This window comes from Xiphophorus maculatus, chromosome 18 (genome assembly GCF_002775205.1).
Source record: "Xiphophorus maculatus strain JP 163 A chromosome 18, X_maculatus-5.0-male, whole genome shotgun sequence".
NCBI classification, from domain to species: Eukaryota; Metazoa; Chordata; class Actinopteri; order Cyprinodontiformes; family Poeciliidae; genus Xiphophorus; species Xiphophorus maculatus.
In genome coordinates, this window is record NC_036460.1 from 30,067,732 (window position 1) to 30,088,553 (window position 20,822).

The 20,822-nt window shown below is 41.1% G+C and overlaps 1 protein-coding gene across 1 annotated transcript; it reads left to right on the top strand.

Annotated features, from left to right (window-relative positions):
- Positions 1-82: 82 nt before the first annotated feature.
- On the top strand, positions 83-20,769 carry LOC102226546 (glucuronokinase 1-like). Its single transcript, XM_023351763.1, has 23 exons — positions 83-228; positions 1,834-1,940; positions 2,042-2,086; positions 2,171-2,324; positions 2,405-2,476; positions 11,142-11,230; positions 11,301-11,457; positions 12,240-12,317; positions 13,255-13,346; positions 13,447-13,552; positions 13,629-13,708; positions 13,796-13,864; positions 14,641-14,701; positions 14,814-14,830; positions 14,921-14,978; positions 15,083-15,175; positions 15,948-16,008; positions 16,238-16,351; positions 16,635-16,692; positions 17,234-17,302; positions 18,172-18,235; positions 18,321-18,392; positions 20,243-20,769. Exons 1-23 carry the CDS (start codon positions 172-174, stop codon positions 20,336-20,338), a joined length of 1,869 nt encoding a protein of 622 aa, XP_023207531.1. The 5' UTR covers positions 83-171; the 3' UTR covers positions 20,339-20,769.
- The last annotated feature ends 53 nt before the right edge of the window (positions 20,770-20,822 follow it).

A 20,822-nucleotide genomic window follows, 5' to 3' on the forward strand; every position in this document is an offset into this window, starting at 1 on the left:
TGTTGTTTTTTTTTATTTATCTATGAATTTGTTAGCTTGAGTTGTAAACGGTGGTATTTTAATTTGAAGGGTCCACCTGGAAGTATACCCTGTTTGTAAGGTCAGAGTCTTGACGGTCCTCGGTGGAATCAGCATTTTTAAAGCCTCACCTGAACGACCCGACCTGCATCCATGATCTGCATCCTGCTGGTAGCCGGCCACGGCACTGTCCTACAGACACAGATTAAGGTAAACTTCCTCTATGGTTTGTTGCAGAACAAGCAGTGCAAAGTTCACGTCCTTCACGAAAGTGCCACCACTCTGCGAAGAACCGCGTTACAGAAAGTGGCTTTTAAACATCTCCCACCGTCCCGGCTCCTATCGGTGTCTGTTGATTCGGTCTTTTTGATACATACACGTTCGTACCCTCACAGCGGGACGTTCGGCTCTGATTGCTTTGGGAGTTGTGTAAGTTCTGGGAAGTGAAGCCATGTCCAGCGTCCCCTCTCTGCACCGCGCCGTTCTGCAGATCTCCGTAACAATGTAACGGGTGCAGGTCTTTAAAAGTCGTAGTTCCGTTCGAGGAACGGCGTTTTGTTACCTTTTCATTGTGCCGAATTTATGAGCCCAACCTTCCATCGAAATTGATAACAAGAACAATGTCACAGAAGTGTCGCTTTACCAAAGTAAATAGTGTAAACATAAAATGGGCCAGCTGAGTTACGGGATTTGGCACGGAGATAGGGCAGCACTTCTGAGTGATTGTACTTGTGCGAATTTAAACCAAGCTCCTCTGTGGCTCATAGAGAAAATCACACCCTAGGCAGTAAAAAGTGCCATTTATTCACTTTATTAGTCCTCTGCACGTTGTCTGCGTATTCTGTGTCAAACCTAAACCACTCAACTTTGATTGGCTCCTTGAAAATTCTTACTACTGCTGGAGGCTGACTCATCAACCGGTCCAATAAGATGCAGCCAATCACAACATCACGGGTAGATAAATAATAAAATGAAGATAAAATTAATTTGGGGGAAAAAATAATAGGACAATTATGAAATTGGCAGAAAATACCAAAAACTAATAATATAAATAAAATACTAATTTCAACTGCAGCAATTTTCTTCCCCCCTTTTCTCTTTAATTCTTGTTGAAGGCCGGGGAGAAGAAAGTGTTTTCAGTCTGGATTTAAACTGATCTACTGACAGAGAAAGCTTAACAGACAGAGGAGACTGGTTCCACAGAGAAGACTCTGTCCTGTCTAGTCTTTAACCTGGCTTTAGGAACAGCCAGTAAAAGCTGGTCGGTTGACCTCAAGGCTCTGGATGGAGTATAGGGCTGCAAGAGTAGGACCCATAGAGTTTAGGCACTTAAAAACAATCAATAAACATTACATTTTACAGAAAAAATAACAGGGAGCCAGTGAATTGTGCTCAAAACAGGGGTAATAGATTCACGTCTGTTTGTTTTGGTCAGCAGACGGTCTGCAGCATGTGCTCCAGTCGTTCCAGGGACTGCTCTGGTCTAACCCTAAATACAAAGAATTACAGTAATCTAAACGCAGTGTATTTACACAAAATCACAAATAGGTGCACATTGGACACCTCTGTCTTAGTTTTTAAGCCTACAGCTATTTTAGAATCGAAATGGTTTTGCAATTTTTCTTTATATTTCCTTTATCACTATATTCTGATTGAACCAAAACAACGGGAACCAGAACAATGGAGAGTATTTCATGCCTGAATGGATTTATTCAAAAACAAAACCACAGCGAAGCAAAACCTGGACCACGAATGAGCTGGAAAGAAGACGAGTTTGAGAGTAAAGCTTTGTCGAATCTTTGTTTCTTTGCCCAGAATGATGACACAGGTTTATACAGCCACCTGACCGGTGTACCCAAGGCTTTGCTTCCTGGGACTGGGGGGAAGAAGATTCTCGACTTCTGGTGGGAAACTGTCAACGTGTAAGTTTGACTGAAACATGAATTGTTCTAACATTATCAGATGTGGAATTTTCCTGTGAAGAGTTCAGAACTTTCTGTTGTCACGTGTTGCTTCTCTCCAGGCGGCAGCTCTTCACTGAGGTCTACCTGGTCACCAACGCAGACAAGTGAGTAGCAGAACCAAGCGGCTGTTGGTCTGGACTTACTGCCTGAGCTTGCTGCTGCAAATCCTTTACCTCTCCTTTGATCAGGTACAAGCACTACGAGCGCTGGGCCACAGCTAACGACTTCCCAGTGGAGAACATAGTGAACGACGGCAGCACGACCCTGAAGGACCAGCTTGGGGCCGTGGCTGACCTGGAGCTCGTCATACGGAGCCGCAAGCTGGACGATGACGTTGTTGTGGTACGAGGCGGACAGAATGTCGGCCATTCGGGTAGCACGGCCATGTACATTCAGCCTTTTCTTTCTCTGTGTTTGAGCAGATTGCTGGAGACATGCTGTGTGCTGATCAGAACTTTGATATCGCTCAAGTTATCCGCTTCTTCAGGTCCAAGGTGAGCTCCTATGAAGTGACTGGATATAAGAATTATTATGCTATTATGATATCATCATAATGATATTATTCATAATCTCAAAATTGTGAAATTTGAGATTCGTAATTCATCTACTGCTCCTGTTAGGGAAATGTCATATACACAAAGAAGTGTTCTCTAGATATTTCCCAAATTTCTGTTTTCTTTGTAGACTTCCATTCATATGTAAACACTTTAAAGTTAACTATAAATAAGAAAGCAGAATTCACATTGCTGCTTCTTCAAAGTTTACCTTTGATTGACCCTGAATGACAAGAATCACACTGAGCCTTTAGTTATTGTATAATTTTCATCTGCTATATTTTTCTTTGAAAAATATTGCTTGCTTGTGCTTATGTCTGCTTTTTTGGGGGGGGGGTGGAGGGAAAGTAAAAAAGTTGGACTTCCAATATGGCGACGGACAAAATCATTGTTATCAGTACCTCTCACCGACGACCATCATTGGGACCTGCCACAGCAATGCATAGTGAGAGCAGAGACTGACTTGCAAAGTCAGTCACTGCTCAACCCCAGGAGGAGGGAACTATTAGTTTTGTTGGCATTTCGAGTAACTATGGCGACATAATTAACAAAAAACGAGCCAAATTCAACTCAAAACAAAAGACTAACTGACACAAAACAGTGTCAGTTAAACTCAAAATAGACATAGAATTTAGTCTGCCCCTCTGAGCTGCTCTTTAGAACCACAGTGATGGCAGAATGTCAGAACTACAGACATGGTGGAACATTCAGTTCTACTTCCTTTGTGTTTTATTTACCGTTGTCATAGCGACTGAACTAACGGGCGTGGGAAGGAAAAAGAATGACCCGGTTCTAGTTAGCTGAGGTATAAAGCTACTACACAGGAGCTGTTGCGTTCTGTTTTTATGTGCAGATTGCTTAATATACCGTCAGTTATCAGCTATGAAATACTTCTGGAAGTTGTTAGAAAGTATTATGTTGTTTAGATCGTTTTTACGTTACATGAGTCGAATCTGTTTAGCTATTTTGTGTCTTTCTGTGAACATGTTGGTGTATTAAAAAAATACAAATAGATTGTATATTGATGGGGGTAACAAATGGGGGTTATTCTTAGACTTAAATGTGTGACAAGCTGTATTTTTGCAGTTGGCAGAAATACAACCTAACATTATATCATCATTGTTTATTTATAAAATGATTTAAAAAATAATATTGTTGCAACTTTATTGTTGCAGTTTTAGAACTTCTGTATTAAAGGATCTAAAACTGTTTATTACAGGAATGAGTATGTTCTCTAGAACGACAAAGAAAATAACATGGACACAATGATTATTTTGAAGAAAGATCAGATTTGGTGCTGTTTGGAAATGTTTAATAAATGTTAAACCAGAACAGATTCCAGGAGGATTAGTGAAGCACAGATTTGTTTCATCATTCCTACCTGTTCTTTACTTTTTACAGGAAAATCAACATCTGTTACACTGACACCAGTCCTGGTGTGTGTAACAAATGCTACAATCACAATCTTTAATATGTTTTCTGGAGATGTTGGCATCAGGGCCGCTGGCCCAAGCCTCCATGGGGACAAAGCAGAATTTTATTTTGGGGCCGTCTATATCTGCTATTAATTATTACTGCAAATCAACAGACGACTAGATAATTCGAACAACTGCTATAAACTCACTGCATCTCTGAATAGTGCTGTTTATGTTATATCTTATATGCATATCATCTAGTGGAGACAAAAGCAACAAAAGACTAGTATGCTCTGGACTTAAGATGGACACATGTACACATATTCATGACATGCTTTCATTTAAGTAAAAAATGTAATTCCAGTACCGAAAAATTAACTTTATACCAGGTGAGTCTCTCTGACCTGAGAATGTGAATCTGTACTGGGCTGATTCTGTGCCTTCAAATCATTTTAACAATGCTCCTGTAGAAGATTCATAACTTATAACTTATAAGTCAGAAACAGGAACAGGTCTGAAAAACAGTCAGAGTGCTACACTCAAGAGAGATTCATTTGATGCATCAAAGAGTGATGTCATCACTGCTGATGTCATTGTTACCAGTAGAACTGAACATTCTAATGGTGCATTCACATCAAACATGTTTTGAGCATCAGGAGAGTCTGGTTTATATTCAAAGTCTATGTGGAGTGTTGGATGTGTTAGATGTGTCAAACACTCCAAACGGTTCAAATCGCGCCGCGCTAGATGCTGGAAGCGCCGCAATAGCCCTCGACGCGCCTCCACATAGACTTTGAATATAAACCAGACTCTCCTGACGCTCAAAACACATTTGGTGTGAACGCACCATTATATGTCCAGTGTCACTTTAGGTCAGTGCTTCTCAATTTCAGTCTTTAAACCTCCTGCTCTGCATGTTTTAGATGTGTCTCTATTTCAGAACAGCTGATCCAAATGATTGCATGATCTCTTCTGCAGTCATCAAGTACTGCAGAAGCCTGTTAATCACCCTCTGATTCAATACAGGTGTGTGGCAGAAGGGGAACAACTAAAACATGCAGAGCAGGGGGCCTGAGGACCGGAATGGAGAAACACTGCATTAGTTCCATCATATTAGGACCAAAGTCCAGTCCTAATATGATGGACTCATTGTTTTGGGTCAGGGGTAACGTTTAGAGGTAAGATGCTAATTAAGTATTAGTTAAGGTTGGGAATAGACTAGTATTGGTTAGGGTTAGGGAAAATGTGTGGGTTGCAATTGCAGCTACTAAAATGAAGGGAAATTAATGCAAAGTTCTAATATGGGTCGAAATAGTTTTGACAAACCTGTACAACATTTTGTTTTCTAAATCATTATAAACAATGATGGTATAATGTTAGGTTGTATTTCTGCCAGTTGTGTAGCTGCAGTACATTAGTGGTCTAATGTGTTGAATGTGCTGAGACACATTCAACACATTAGAAACCAATCAGAACCAAAAGTTTGTCTTTTGGTTCTGATTGGTTGTTTCTGGACAGTAGCAGAGCCAGAGGACTTTTCACAGATTCTCTGTTTCATATTCTACTGTCAGACACTTTTAACAAATATTCATCCATCCATCATCTAACACACTTATCCTTGCACACACACATTCACACCTTAGGACAATTTAGAGAGATCAATTAATCAATTAATTTTTGAGAAATTCTACCTGATCAGCTTTTATATAGGAAAGTTTTAATAATATTTCTTATGTTGTTTTGAACTCTGAAACTGATCTTGTGTTTCCTCCATTGATTTTGGAGTCAGGAATTTTATTTGTGTTGAGGCCTGTGTTTGTTTTTACTTACCAAATTTGTGTAAAGCCTCAAATTTCAGAATAATGCCCAGTTTTAGCTAAATATGGGTTTGAATAGTGACCTTGGTTAGTACCACCTGGGTGTGGGTCGGCGTAAAGGTCGAGCCGGGCACAGATTGGCCTTCATACCAACGCCAACATGAAGGCCCTCCATGCAACCAGTGGAGGTTGGTCGCATGGACGTCTGTCTTCCCTCAGACCTCCATGTTTGTGTGGAGGTCTGGGTTTGCATGGACTCCTCTGGTTGCAACCTGGGAGTGGGTCGGCACAAAGGCCGAGCCAGATTATGGGAGACCCCTCGTTGATTGAAGGTCTGTCTTTCCTCAGACCTCCCTGGTTGATTGGAGGTCTGTCTTTCCTCAGACCTCCCTGGTTGATTGGACGTCTGTCTTTCCTCAGACCTCCATGTTTGTGTGGAGGTTTGGTTTTGCATCGACTCCTCTGGTTGCAACCTGGGAGTGGGTCGGTGCAAAGGCTGAACCAGGCTATGGGAGACCAATCGTTGATTGAAGGTCTGTCTTTCCTCAGACCTCCCTGATTGATTGGAGGTCTGTCTTTCCTCAGACCTCCCTGATTGATTGAAGGTCTGTCTTTCCTCAGACCTCCCTGATTGATTGGAGGTCTGTCTTTCCTCAGACCTCCCTGATTGATTGGAGGTCTGTCTTTGCTTGGACTCCTCTGTTTGTAGGGAGCCTTCTGTCTGCAGGGGGGTCTCTGGTTGGGTGGAGACTCTAAGATGGTTATTTTCCAGAGCAAGTTTCAACTTCACCTTCAGGTCTGCAACCTGACCCTGCAGAGATTTCATTGTTTCTTCCTGGGCTTTGAATTTGGAAGCTTGCTCAGTGTGACTTTTGAGCTGCTCTTCATATTTAAGCCTCGCTCTGTATTCTTCTACCATGACTTCTATCAGACCTTTGTTGCGGGAGGCGTATTTTTCAGCCTCCCTCTTGAAATACTCCAGCTGTTGAAGAATGGTCTTGTCGGCTGTAACTTTAGAAGAGCAAGAAACCTTTGCTGCATCTTTATTCTCTGGCACGTTTCTTCCACGTTCACGTTGGACTCGCAGGTGATGTTCTTTTACTACCATGTTTTGCAGTTTCTCAATCTCCTCCTGCTGTGATTTGACTTCAGCCTGACACGCAATCCTTCGGCCTCTTTCCTCATGGAGATCCAAAATCTTACTCTGCAATTCTTTTTTAAGATCGTCTACCTGCTTTGTGAGATCAATGACGTGTTGGCTTGTCTCTTCCACGACTTCCACTGAGGGGGTAATCTCGAAGCCAGCAGAGGGAGTTGTTTCCTGCTTGACTTCCAATGATGTTTGACTCTCAAAGTCACCGGAAGGACCCGATTCCCCCTGAACCTCTGCTGATTCATCTTCCGGTTTAATGGGGCTGTCCATGTCTTCTTCAAAAGAAATGACAGCGTCGTAGTCGACTTGGATGTTGAGGTCCATAATGTCGACCCATGAAAGCTCAGCTGGAAAAGCTTCATGCTCACAAGCAATCTGTTGTTGCTTCATGTCGATGTTCTGGTAAATTCTTGCTTCTCTGAAAGGCGTGTAATATCTGGAATCGATATCCCGCTTGTTTCGAGTAATTTCGAACGTGCTCTGAAGAGTGATCTGTCGTGATAGAACTGAGGAACAGGTCTGAGAAAACTCTGTCTGTGAGCTACATTCAAGAGAGAGATTCCTTTGTGGTATCATAGAGTGACCTCATAACCGCTGATGTCATTGATACCATTGGAACTGAACATTCTGATCTCATATAATGGTGCATTCAGAGAGTTAAAAACTACAGTGATGTTGGAACACTGAGTTACTGCCGAAGGCTGAGCTGGCATTCAGAAATATAGAAATAGTACCTTGATGGAACATTTAATACAGACAAGATGGCAGAAGAGCAAAGGACGTAAGTACCATATAGACTCACGAATCCTGATATCCCTTAACTGACAACCACAATGGACTGTCGAAATGAGAGCATCACATACCCTACATAATAAAAGCCTTCATATTTTTCACAACAGGTAATTGCTGTTTTGGTCATTATATGACTGGTTTAACCCAACCACTATTAGACATGGGATTATTGTGGCCCTTTAAAATGAAGCTTACTGAAAATTTCAAAATAAAAGCCTCAATATTCCTCTCAAGTTAGTGCACTGTCTTAGGCAGACAGAGTGGATTTCTGACCCCAAAACAGTTTTAACTCACCCTCACTCCCACAAATATGGCTCTACTGGTATGATAGTCGGTCATGATGACACCATCTCTCTCATTGCTGCTATTACTGTGAGTGAGGTACAAATATGAATCTACTACTATGAAAGACGAGAAATAGTCCTCTGGCACGCTTTAAACGATTTTCGAATAAGTCTCACGGTTCCTGAACAGGAAGGAGTTGTTTGGACTGTTTTTTTTTCCCAGAAAAACTGGCTGTGTGTCTCACAAAGATAGAATTCTTTCTCCACCTTTCTGTCTCTCACACACGACAGTTGGCTGGGGTCAGAGCTGCCCTTTAGAACTACAATGATGGCTGATGGTTAGAACTACATTAATGGCGGAACACTCAGTTACTAGGGAGAAGGGTTGCGATACCAGTTAATGATGGTGGAACTCTGACTTACGCAAGGCGGTGAATTAACATTATCACAAGCATTAGCATTTCACTGCCCTCCTTTAGCATTAGCCTTTTGCCTAAAAAAAAGCTTTTAGCTATTTTTCTTATTTATTAGCAACGCTTAGTACATTGAATGGAGTAAGTCAATGTAAGACAACATGCTAGTGATGCCCCACATGCTACTGACAGCATTTTGGCTAATGTTAGAAATATGGCTCATTTTTACTTGTACACTAATTTCAACATACTGCATAAGTCCATGTTACTCAACATGTTTGTGACTCTCCACATGCTATCGAGTACATTGCAGCTTACTTTAGCATTGATGCTAATTTGTAGCATCAGAACGCTGGGTTCCAACCGACAGGCACACTTTGGCAGGCCCTGTTTAAGTTTCTTCAGAAATTTTCTAGTTTTAAGCTTTACTTTTCATAATAAGCAAGCACCACAATTAATTTGTTCAGTCTATAGTTGAAGTAGCTACACGGAAATGATTTTAGAAGCACTCCTACATGTGTGTCGGGTAAAAATGTTTTTCACTAGATCTTACTACTGTTGATGCGGGGAGCGGGCGGCCATATTGAAATGCAAAGTCGGTCATAACTGGGGATGTCGGTTTCCCAGTGGAAAATCCGATTCCAGAAAGCGTTGCAGTTCATTTTTTCCAACAGGTAACTTGGAATTTTCCACATCCAAATACAACTGCCTTCTAAATGTGTAAAAAGTAGCAGCTAACCTCTCACGCCAACACACAGCACTAAAGTAGAGGAATAACACCGCCATCTTGTGGTCAAAGTGTGAACTGCAACCTTGTCTTGTTTAATATTAAACTAAAAACACAAAAAAGGAAAATGTAAAGAACGTGAATGAGGTCATTGGAAAACACCAAATACACCCTTGCACATTCATTAGGATGGTAGATAGTTCGATACTTATTTGATTTATCAATCATCAGTACGCTTAGCCTCTTCTGTAAAACATAGTTGTTGCTCTGCAGCATATTGAGCTTTGAAACCAACATCACTGCGTATGACGTTTGCCATCTTTAAAGGCCACAGACCAAAACAAACTTTATTCCAGTCTTGTGCGAAATTCTGTTCCCCCTGTGAAAATCTGTTCCCCCTGTGAAAATCTGTTCCCCCTGTGAAAATCTGTTCCCTCTGTGAAAATCTGTTCCCCCTGTGAAAATCTGTTCCCCCTGTGAAAATCTGTTCCCCCTGTGTCGGGAGCGCGCATTGCAGCCAGAGAGGCGGATCTGGCGGATCTGACCATTTTCACGGCTCTTCTGATCGATTTCTCGGTAAAAACAACTCATACAATCATGTCAAGGTTGTAACATTCAGTTTAATCGGCAGCTGTTGTTTTAAAAAGAAGAATAACAAAATTGTAAAAATAAATGAATAAACGAGGTCTTCCTACGCTGTTTTGTGTTATTTTAAACGCCAAGAGAATCTGTCTTTTTCCAACTTTTGTCACTTAAGCCTGACAAATAAAAGTCAATCACCAAGCACAGTTTTCCAACACGTAGTGTGTATTTATAATTTTTCATTGCTGATATAAGAGGATGGAAGCTGCTGATAGCATGGCACAAAAATTAAGACTTCCTGAAAAGATGAGAGTGCAGACTTTCTGGTAAATCCCGTTCTAATGTAAAATATGACAGATTACTGGATTAAGAAAATTTCTAGTGTTCTACATGCTATCACATTTTTTGAGAATTTGGAAACAGTTACACTTTAATTCCCAAAGTTATGGAGGGAGGAGAGGAGAGAGTGGATATTTCAGCTGCCTGAAATAATCCGCTCCTCCTCTATAAAATGGGAACAAATTCATTTACCTGCAAGTCTTTAACTGAACTTATTCCTTTCATCATCAACAATAAATCATGTAAGTTTGAAAACATTTGCTCATTATTTGCCAAAGTTATGAGGGGGAACCACATATTTTAGCTGCCTGAAATAATCCGTCCATAACATGGGAACAAATTAATTTATCAGAAAGTCTTTAACTGTGCTTATTCCTCTCTTCATCAACACCATCCCACGTGGGGCCCTCCCAGCCCCCTCCCACCCTCACGTAGCTCTGCCCCTGGGTGTGTGTTAAAACAAGGCCAACGTGGTGAAAAGACATCAGCAATGACCTCGGAGAAGCAATTGTTGCTGTGCATCAGTCTCAGAAGTTCCAAATAGTCCTCAATTCCACTGAGAAAGTTTATTCACGACTCGGCCAAACATATTTTAGACAAGTGTCAGTCTTCCCATTAGTTGATGTTCCAACAAATTGACCCCAAGGCCGGATTGTGCAATGCCCAGAGAAATTACAAAAAACCCAAGTGTTCCGTCTCTGCCTATACAGTAAAACAACAGGACAAGTTGAAAAAGACTTAGCAGGTACGGCTTGTTTGTAAGGGTTGTTTTATGGGGGGTTTTTTCTCTGAAGAATATGGCAGCATTACTTGCTTACTTTTGCAGGCAAGACTTAACTACAAAAGTCTTGCATTTTAAAGGACCACAAGACTTTTGCAACCACATCCGTTAGACACAAGAGACCAGTGTGGGGATGTTTGACCATAGTGAAAAACCAAACCTAGCATCTCAGCACAAGCACCTCAAATCAGCTGTGGTGGAGGGTAGTGATGCGGGTCTGCAGTCAAAGGGCCTCCAGTTTGCAACAGTTGTTTATTTTCCGTTTGATTGTTGGTTTTTATTCATTCTCTTGTGTGTTTCAGCCTGGAGAGCTGATCATCTACTATGAGCTGGAGGAAGGTGAGCGGAGCAGCTCCAGGGGGATCGTGGAGGTCTGTCCCGAGACCCACAGGTGAGGATGGTTCTATGGACCTCAGCTTCCAGCTTCTTCCTGGTTTTAACCCATTCGGCTTCTGAGCCAGGATAACTCGCTTCTTGGAAAAACCCGAGGAAGGGCGGACAGCATCCCGGCTGGCCAGCGTGGTGTTCTACTGCCTCCGCAGAGACACGCTGTCCTGCATGTCCAACTTTCTCAGCCTGTACACTCGAGCCACGGAGCGGACCTTTGGACTATTCTGGGTTCGTAGGTGATGTTCATTTGGTTGGTTTGTGGCTTTATTATGACCTTATTTTCTCAGCATAAAAAGTTAAGTTCACTTCCTGTTGCACCACTTAGACCAAAACATCAACATCTACTGTAAGTCCATTTATTCAATGTGAAAGGAACCCCTAAGAAATATTTTGCTTAACAAAACACAAGTACCACAGTTGCTGACATCATGCTGTTAACATATTGAGCAAAAAAAATTTTTTCCAACATTCTATCTTCTACAATAGTTTCTAGAAAAAAATCAAACTCTATAGGGATCTGTTTTTGGTTATTTAAAATGTCCCTATATTTAAGTAGAGATGAAAAAACAAATATCACAAACAGGAAATAGAAGCTTTTCTTCTGCATAAGCTATAAAACAGGTTGAAACCAAGTGATGCAGGACTCTTCCTGTTCTAACCAGGTCAACTCTTTAACTCTGAGTTCCTGTAACTCGAACCTTATCAAGAACTGTCGGAGCTGCTTTTGTGTTCAAACAGACCAAAAAGCTGTCCGCACACACAGCAGCAGAAAGGGAAGTCATGTCCTCTGTGTGTGTGGGAGTGTGTTTGTGTGGGTGGTGTGTGTGTGTATGTGTTACCACATCTTCTCATATTGCTGATCACACGCTGACTGCTGTGGGAAGCAGCCTCTAGAGAAGTGCCACATCAACCTGAGCCACGCTGTTTTCTGAAGACAAACTCCAGAAATGACTTCAGCTGTTTGTCGTGAAGTTAGCTGACATGCTGTCCTGTCCCGTCTTTGTTCCCAGGAGTGGCTCATCAATGAGAAGAAGCTGGACGTGTTTGGAATGAAGCTTCCTACTGGCTTCCAGCTCATTGGACAAGTGGTTTGTATCTGTTCCTGGGATCTGAAACGGGTTTAACGTTGTGTCTCCCCACCTCACCCCCCGAACTGAAGAGCTCAGACTGCTGCGTCCTGGGTGCACAAAGAAGCAAAGTCACAGATCCTTCCTCTGAGCAGCTGTTAGAATTTATAACCATCACTTCTCCCAACAAACATAAACTCAAAAACTTAAGGAAAAATTATTGTAAATAGTTTGTTGCTTTTTTCTATGTAGATATATACACATTTTGTATATCTATACATTAGTTTTGACTGAAGTATCCTTTAATATGACAAAGACAATCTGTAAAAAAAAAAATTGAGCTCCTTCGCTTCTGTCACTTGCAAAAAATACGCCTCTTCCAGTCAGAAACAACCCACCAGAGCCCGGAGGAAGATCTTAGCGCTGTCAATCGCCCTTGTGTACGCGCTGCACACTTTCCAGGAAGACTATTTATCCCCCTTCATCTACAGCAATGCTAACTACCCTGAGCATTTGAGCATTCACCACAGGCTGGTGAACTAGCTGTAGCATAGCAACAAGCAAAGAAGAGGGTGTGAACAGTGTGTACATGAGAAGACTGACGGCGCTAAAACCCTCCTGGCTCTGATTGGTTTTTTCTGACTTGTATTTCTACAGATGGCAGTAGGAACAGAGAGGAGGCAGAGGAGCTCGATTTTTGTTTTTTCCTTTTTTCGCATATTTTCTGCCTTTTATTAATCTCATGACATGGTGACAGTTTTAACAAATATGTTAATAAAACAATTTTTATAAATGTTACCTAAATAATAGTAACCGATTTTTCTTTGTGTGCTAATGAACTCTGGGAAGATGTCTAAGTAACACTTCAACATTAAAAATTCTGCTATTTTTAGCTGGATTTTTAATCCAGCTAAACTTTTGGGAACTTTTGGGATAAAGTTCTTCTTTATTTTGATAGGGCTTGTCAGACTACACAAAGTGGCTGACTCACTACTCCACCAAGAAACAGGACAACTCCGCTCAACCAATCACATGCCGCTCATATGCCAGGTAAGACAGCCAGGTGTGAAACGTCACTCTTTTCTTCTTAGAATGTTAAAACTCATCAAGATGAAGCTCTTAATACAGATTTCCTCATCTTGGATCACAGGGTTGGATTAATGGGAAATCCCTCAGATGGTTTCAATGGGAAAACCATCGCCATGACCATCTCTAACTTTTGGGCTGAGGTTACTCTGGTGGAGAGTCAGACTCTGGTAACATGCCGTTTCCTGTAGACCACCTTCACTGGCGGCACGTTGAACTGAAACGCTAACTCTGTGTGGTTTCCAGGCTTTAGTCCCTCACCCGCTGAATGATCCCACAGAGTTTGGCAGCCTGCAGGATCTGTTCTGCATCAGCAGGAGGGAGGGGTGAGGGACCCTAGATACGGGCCAAGCTGCAGGATGGCGTTGATTGCATTCATACAAACCGTTCTGCTTCCGTTGTGAATTTTGCAGGTATCTGGGAGGTCTGCGGCTGCTGCAGGCTACGTGCAAGAAGTTCTACCAGTTCTGCTCCAAACGAGGGTGAGGCTTTTAGCTCCCTTCTTCTGGTGGCGTTGTAAAGTTCCTCTAGCCTGAATTGCTTCAAATTCTGTTTGTTTTATACGTCTGTGTACTTATTTTCACTACACTCACCATTATTGGCACTTCCATGGAAGGACAAATATCTGATTTATTTAATTTCCCTTTGGGATCAATAAAGTATTTTGTTTTGAATTTCAAGTAGTAACAAGTCGATTTTTAAAAGCAGTTGAAATAAGAATCACGTTTCTCTTTGGATTAAACTATTTCTGTTTTCACTGATTAAGTCACAAATAATTAAAATCAACAGCTCAGTACTTTTCTTTCCACTTATCAATTTTTATTGATAGTAATTTTTTCTCACATAACCATTTCATAATTTTCTTGTTTTCTTAATTTACATAAAGTGTAATTAAATAAAATGATCAGCACTGCAGTTAACAAGAAAACTCAGCTCTGCATCCATCATGCTTTTTCTTAAGCTAGCAGGCAAAGCGAAGCTAACTGCTACGCCTTGCTGTGCTAACCTGTCCCAGACTGTTGTTGCTATACAGCATCTGTTATTAAACCATGAAACAGCTCGTCAAATTCATAAAGTAATGTAATCCAACCAAAGCACAGAAACTTCACATTTGTTATAAAACATGTTTGATACTCTGACCTCCAGGAAGAAAATTCTTGAAATGACTGTAACAACATTCTCCTCTTATTCATTGAGCTTCTTTTTTTTTTTTTGCATTGCTACACTCAGTTCTTGTTTCACTCTCTTTTTGCCGCAGCATTGCTTTAACAAAGCAAAACTTCACCCTGAAGTACGACACCAACATTCCTCGGCAAGTGGTAAGGATCGGTACAGACAGACAGAATAACTGGTGCTTCACTGCATGATTAGCACCGGTTACGTAGCAACACGTTCACTTGTTCTGATGAAATTATTTCTCTTTCTGTTAAGGGCCTAGCTGGAAGCAGGTATATAGTTTGTTTCCCCACATATTCCTATTTAATCATTTTTCATTGTGAACAGAATAAATACTTTCCACTATCATTGTACCATCACAGTGCCATCGTTTCAGCTACTCTGAAGTGTCTCATGAAGTTCTACAACATCACTGACAATGTAAGAAAGCATAAAACCACGACCGCTGTTCTCCTGCTTATCAGTCGGATTAGAGCAGACTGCTGAGTTTTACTCTTAATTTCTTTTTTTGTTGTTGTTTGAAGGATCTTCCCAAATCAATCCGAGCCAACTTCATCCTGAGTGTGGAGACCGATGAGCTGTTCATCACGGCTGGCCTGCAGGACAGAGTGGTGCAGGTCAGTGAACGCCCGGTCAGCTTGTCCACCACACACAGTGTCTGGCTTCACTAGTGCGTTGATGAAATTTTGGAAATCGGCTATTTACAAGAGAAGGATTAATGAATTTTCGACAGTACTCAGTGATCTGACAGCGTTCAGGAAGTGAAGTGGTCAACAGTAAACAGGGAGCAGGTTTCTGCTGGCTCCAGATTCTCCATTTCATTTACTCCTGAAGATGGATCTCAAATCTGGGAATAACATTGCTTCCAAGTTTTTCCATATTCCAATTGCAGCTTGGAAAAAGCAATAGGATTCGATAATTATGTGGCCGGGCTAACAGTTAGCAAGACAAGCTAATAACAATGTATTTTTCTGGATTTTAGACACATTCAAGCACTAAAGAAACATCTTGTGTGGATTTTATGCCAAAGTGGGGGTTTTTTTATATTCCAAATGGTAGCAGATATACTGTGTTTTAAGATCAGATGGTGAGAACCTCCAACTTTATCTACCTGGAATTCCATTTTTTGTTTTGTTTTCCTGCCTTTTTTTCCAATTTTGAACTTAGGAGTTGTGCTGAGTGCAGCTAAGATACTTCTTTTCATCAAAGCAGTAGTACCACTTATTTAAAATGTTTTTGGTTCATACAAACTGAAAGGTACCGCTGTTTCCAAATGTCTGCCAGTATGGCAGTTAGTATACAGTATAATGAAGTGGGACTTGTTCTAAAAGGTTTGAGAACCTGTTTGGAACAACACTGACAGGAAACATGGTCCCTCTGTTCTTGCAGGTGTATGAAGGTTTGGTCTACATGGATTTCAGCAAGAAGCTCATGGATGAGCAAGGCTACGGTACTGATGTCAATAAGTAAACAGATGATGAAATGTGGTAGTTTCATAAAGCGGTTTTAGACACAGAATATAACTTTGAAAATAATTTACTTTTAACTGCTGCATTATGGAATGTGTCCTTATGTCATGTTGTAAGAGTTGCTGTTGCCGTTGATGTTTGTCAGGTGGATCTTGAAGAAACGAGACACGGCAGTGGATAATTCTTCCTGTGGTGTTTGTCCTCTCTCAGGGAACTACGCTTCTATGGACATGAGTGACCTTCCACCATTCTGGCTGGCCTACCTGAGTGACCCCAGCGACTCTGGACGTATCCATAGCAACATCCGGCAGCGTTGGCTCAGTGGTGCGTCTTCCAGTCCCCCAAACAACCACACACAGGCTGTTGCCTGTGTGTGGTTGTTTGGGGTCGGAGGGGAATGACTCTCATCTCTTAAGGCGCTTATTGAATACTGGTTTATAAATAACCAGTAAAGTTTGGCATGCTTGTATTTCCTACAGAAAGCAAGTTGCCAAACTGAATGATTTTTTTTAATCATTCCTTGACAATACTACTTTGAGAACCTTTAAACTGAAAACCCCTTTGCTGCTTTTGTTAAACTGCTTTCATATTAGTTGTTTACTTGCAGGGGAGCCAGTGGTTGTCGAGGCGATGAAGACCTTTGCTGAGCTCACAGACCAGGCAAGGTAGGTACTCACCAAAAAAATCCTAAGAAGTGTTTGTCACTCAAGATTCTTATTTCTTGTCCTGTAAATAACTTTAAATTACATTTTTCTTTAAGAGATCACAATTTTTAAGCTCCAATGGGGGGAAAAAGTATCAGCTAGGATGTCACCTAAAGTTACAATTCTGACTTGAGTCCTTATTGGGATAATAACTGCACATCTGATCATGTTTATGCACATGATGTATGTTTGACCTGTTCATGTAAACACTGTTTTCATTCTCTTAGACTTCTTATTTCATTTATTACATATATTATTAGCAATTTTTCCCTCCATAGACAGACAGATACAGTAGATGCATGACAAACGGTGTAGAGAGAAATGTGTTACTGGATTCTATTGGTGATAGCATGTCAGCAGTGTGTTCAGTGAGAAGCAATAAACAATCTCACTTGTTTTCTGACTTTTAGCTTCAGCGTGGATAAGTCGGGTCTGAGCTCATTCACTGATCCAAATTCAGACCTGAGGACTTTTTTTTTGTTTGCTGTTTTTCTCCCGTCAGGTCAGCGATTAAAGACAGAGACTGGACTCGTCTGGCCCAACTGATGGACCAGAACTTTGAGCTGCGCAGGTAACCCCAGGTTTTCTGTCGTAGCATACAGAGTGTTTGCTTGTCGAGTGTTTGTCGCGTCCGCAGAAGACTCTTAGTCTGTTGTTGCTACACAAATGTGTAATAGACAAAAAAAGAAACTGATTCTACTGGGATTTTATGTGCTTGACCCACACAAAGTAGCGCTATTCACATTTTTGCTACAATAAACATATGAAAATGTGTGCTTGTATATTCACCCAGTTTAGTACTCCTAAATAAAATCAAACGCTTCCATTTCTATTTGGAGCTAGTGGGACGAATCCACCTGTGTGTGATGTAATGTGTGTGTAACTGCAGCTGGTGTGTGAGGACCTCAGAGGTTCACCAGAGAACAGAAGCGAACAGGGTTCTGAAACAACAAACTTTAAATGTAACCATGGAGATCAGTTACGTTTCCATTCTACTGAAAATGGAAAGTGGAAATCAATATTTGTAAATCTGATAGTGAAATATAACGTCACTATATGCTCAATATTCCTCATGTTTTTTATTTTTCGTGTAGGAATGATCTTAAAATTGTTACTTCATTCTACTAGTATTATACCTTTATCATCGTGTTACTGCTTTTTTTCTTTTAATTATTACGACTTTATTCCTCTTAATATTATGACATTATTCTCCTATTATTATGACTTACTATCATACAACTTTTTTCTCTCAATATTATGACTATATCTTTGTAATTTAATGTCTTTTTTCTTAGCCTGGCCCTCGTACTAATCCGTTGTAGTGTCACATCGTTATGATAGCTGATCTTCTACATCACATCAAAGTGAATATTTGTTACCTTTTCTGATTAAATGCTTAGATTGTACAGCTGCCTGATTTAATAGCTACGTGGTTTACAGGTCTATCTACACTGATGACTGCCTGGGTCCTGGGAACCTCAGGATGGTTCAGCTGGCCAGGCAGGTGGGTGTTAGGATGTGCAGAACTGAGCTCCCTCAAGAGCACCCACCGTATATTTAATTAATGAAGACTCTGTCTGATCTTACAGTTTGGCTCAGCAGTGAAGCTCCCGGGCAGTGGGGGGGCCGTGGTGGGCCTGTGTCCAGACCAGGTCAGACTGGTAAGGCTGTTCTCCCTCACTCTGAGGACTGAAGCTCATTTTTTAAAATTTTAATTGACGAAGGCAAAAAAAAAAAAAAATTCACACAAGCACCAAATCCTTCCATCTGTTGTCTAGGACCATTTATCCTACGTGGAGAGAACCCTCAACTAAAGGAGGGAGGTGCATTTCTCCACAATTAAAGGGATGAGGATGAGGATGATTGAGCCAATCTGACTGTTTGACTTTGTCACATTGTAGTAATATTAAATAGATTTTTATTGTGATTATCTGTGCTAGCCATGCAAAATAGTGCATGATTGTGAGATGGGAAGAAATGTGCGCATGGTTCTTAAGATGATTTGCAAATAAAACTCTGAAATGTGTGGCTTTACTGAAGGAGAGAGCAACACCTGCACAGGTAGCAGGAAATAACAACCTGTTTAAAATTGCTTCTGGCATTAGCTTGTTTAAACAGGATGAGAGAAAAAAACAAAACAGCTGAAGCCCAAATTATTTGTTGCACTAGTGTTAGCTCTGTAGCCCAGCTAGCTGCTTACGGAAGCTAGAAAAGTAAAATGATGTTGTTTGCCATAAAGCTAAATATTGTTGTTGTTAAGTAATTTTAAATGCCGTTTTTACTGTGGCTGCGACTTTAGTACTGCTAGTTAATAATCACCATTTTCGTCAATTTGGTAAAAACTCAAGTGATGATGTCATAAAGGAGGGACGGGCAAGAGAACCATAGACTTCTAGACGTCTGGTTCCTCCAGTTTCAAAATGCCTGAAGGTTCTGAGGTCATCTGGTCAAAGAATTACATGCAACTAGAAACATGGGAATGTCCAGCTGCCATGCTGACCAGGAACTGGAGGGAGACGTGTCCCAGAGATGAACGTGTGAAAAACATGAAAAGAGCAGAACAAAAGCAAAAGATCTTGTGAAGATGCTGCTGACGCTGGTAACAGTCTGATTATCCACAGTGAAAAGTGTCCTGCACAACATGGGCTGAAGGGCCGCTGGGACAGGAAGAAGCCATTGCTCCTGAAGTGGCATAAAAAAACAGATTGCAGTTTGCAAATGCACTCGGGGACAGAAACCGTAACCCCTGGAGACGTGCCAAATTGAAGTGGCCTTAATGGCCATCATCACATTTGGAGGAGAAATGGAGAAGCGTACAAGCCTGAGGACGGGGCTGGCAGCGACATTTTGTGTAAGTGTTTTATTGCAGGAGGAAGTCATAAGGACAGAACATCATGTGGTAATATGGAAGCAAAATCTCAATAAATTAGCAAGGAAGTTGAAACTTGAGCACAAATGGATCTTCCGAATGCACAATGACCCAAATCATAGGAGGTCAACGGTTGAAAGCCATGTGCAGGCAATTCAGCTGACAAACCCGACTCAGGAGGAATGGGCTGAAATACCAGCTAACTATTGTCTGGAGCTTCTAAAGGAAAAACAAGCCAAAACATCCAATTCATACAATTTAATAGTAAATTATACCAAATACTTGGAAACATATGGAAAGTTTTTATTAAATTCTCTTTGTTCTTTTTTAAATGACCTAAAACAGGAACAGGTATAGTCTGAATTGATATCAGACAGAGGGAAAGATTTAAATATCTGTGTCAACCTTGCATCACATTGTGATATTCAAATGTGATTCATCAAACCCAACAATGAATGCAACGTTTAAAGACCCTGTCATAGTCTGGAAGAGAGACGCTAACAACTATGAGTCCTTGATATATTTTATATCCATAAAACAACAACACAGTCTTGTGTGATGGGCTACGTGCCCTGGGTTCTATGTTGAGGTGTGAGGCCAGTGCGCCTCTGTGTCTGATGCAGTCTCTTTTTTGCCCACTAGGTGGAGATGAGGCAGGCTTTCCAGGAGGCAGGCTGCGTCTTCTGTGTCATCTCACCGTACATCCCATCTGCCAGCTCCGTTGGAGGCCTTCACTAACCTGACCCATCTCACCGCTGATCAGTACAAGAAATGTTCCACAGCACAACATTTAGCAGACTAGCAGTCCCGTTGTTGGCCCCAGCTCACTCTGGTTGGCCTTATTGTAACTGTGGACGCAGCAGATCATGATCCACGCTTAGCTGACGAATTAAACTAATAGTTAGTGAGGCTCCCAGTGTCTCAACATCTAGAATAAAAAAAAAACAAGTTCCAGAGCTAGGGGGACAAAATTAGGTGGAGTTGGTGAAATTGTCAGCAGCATCAATCTAAAATTATGTAATTATTTTCTACATATGAGAGGTGGAGTTGGTGAAATTATTGTCAGCAGCAACTATGTCAAATTATGTAATTATTTTCTATAATGTCAGATATATTTTTAGAAGTTACCATAATTTTATACTGAAATTAAAAATAAAATGTTAATATCATGCTGTGTTTTCTTGTGTCCTTTTCTAAAGATGGCTGGATGTAGTTGCAGTGT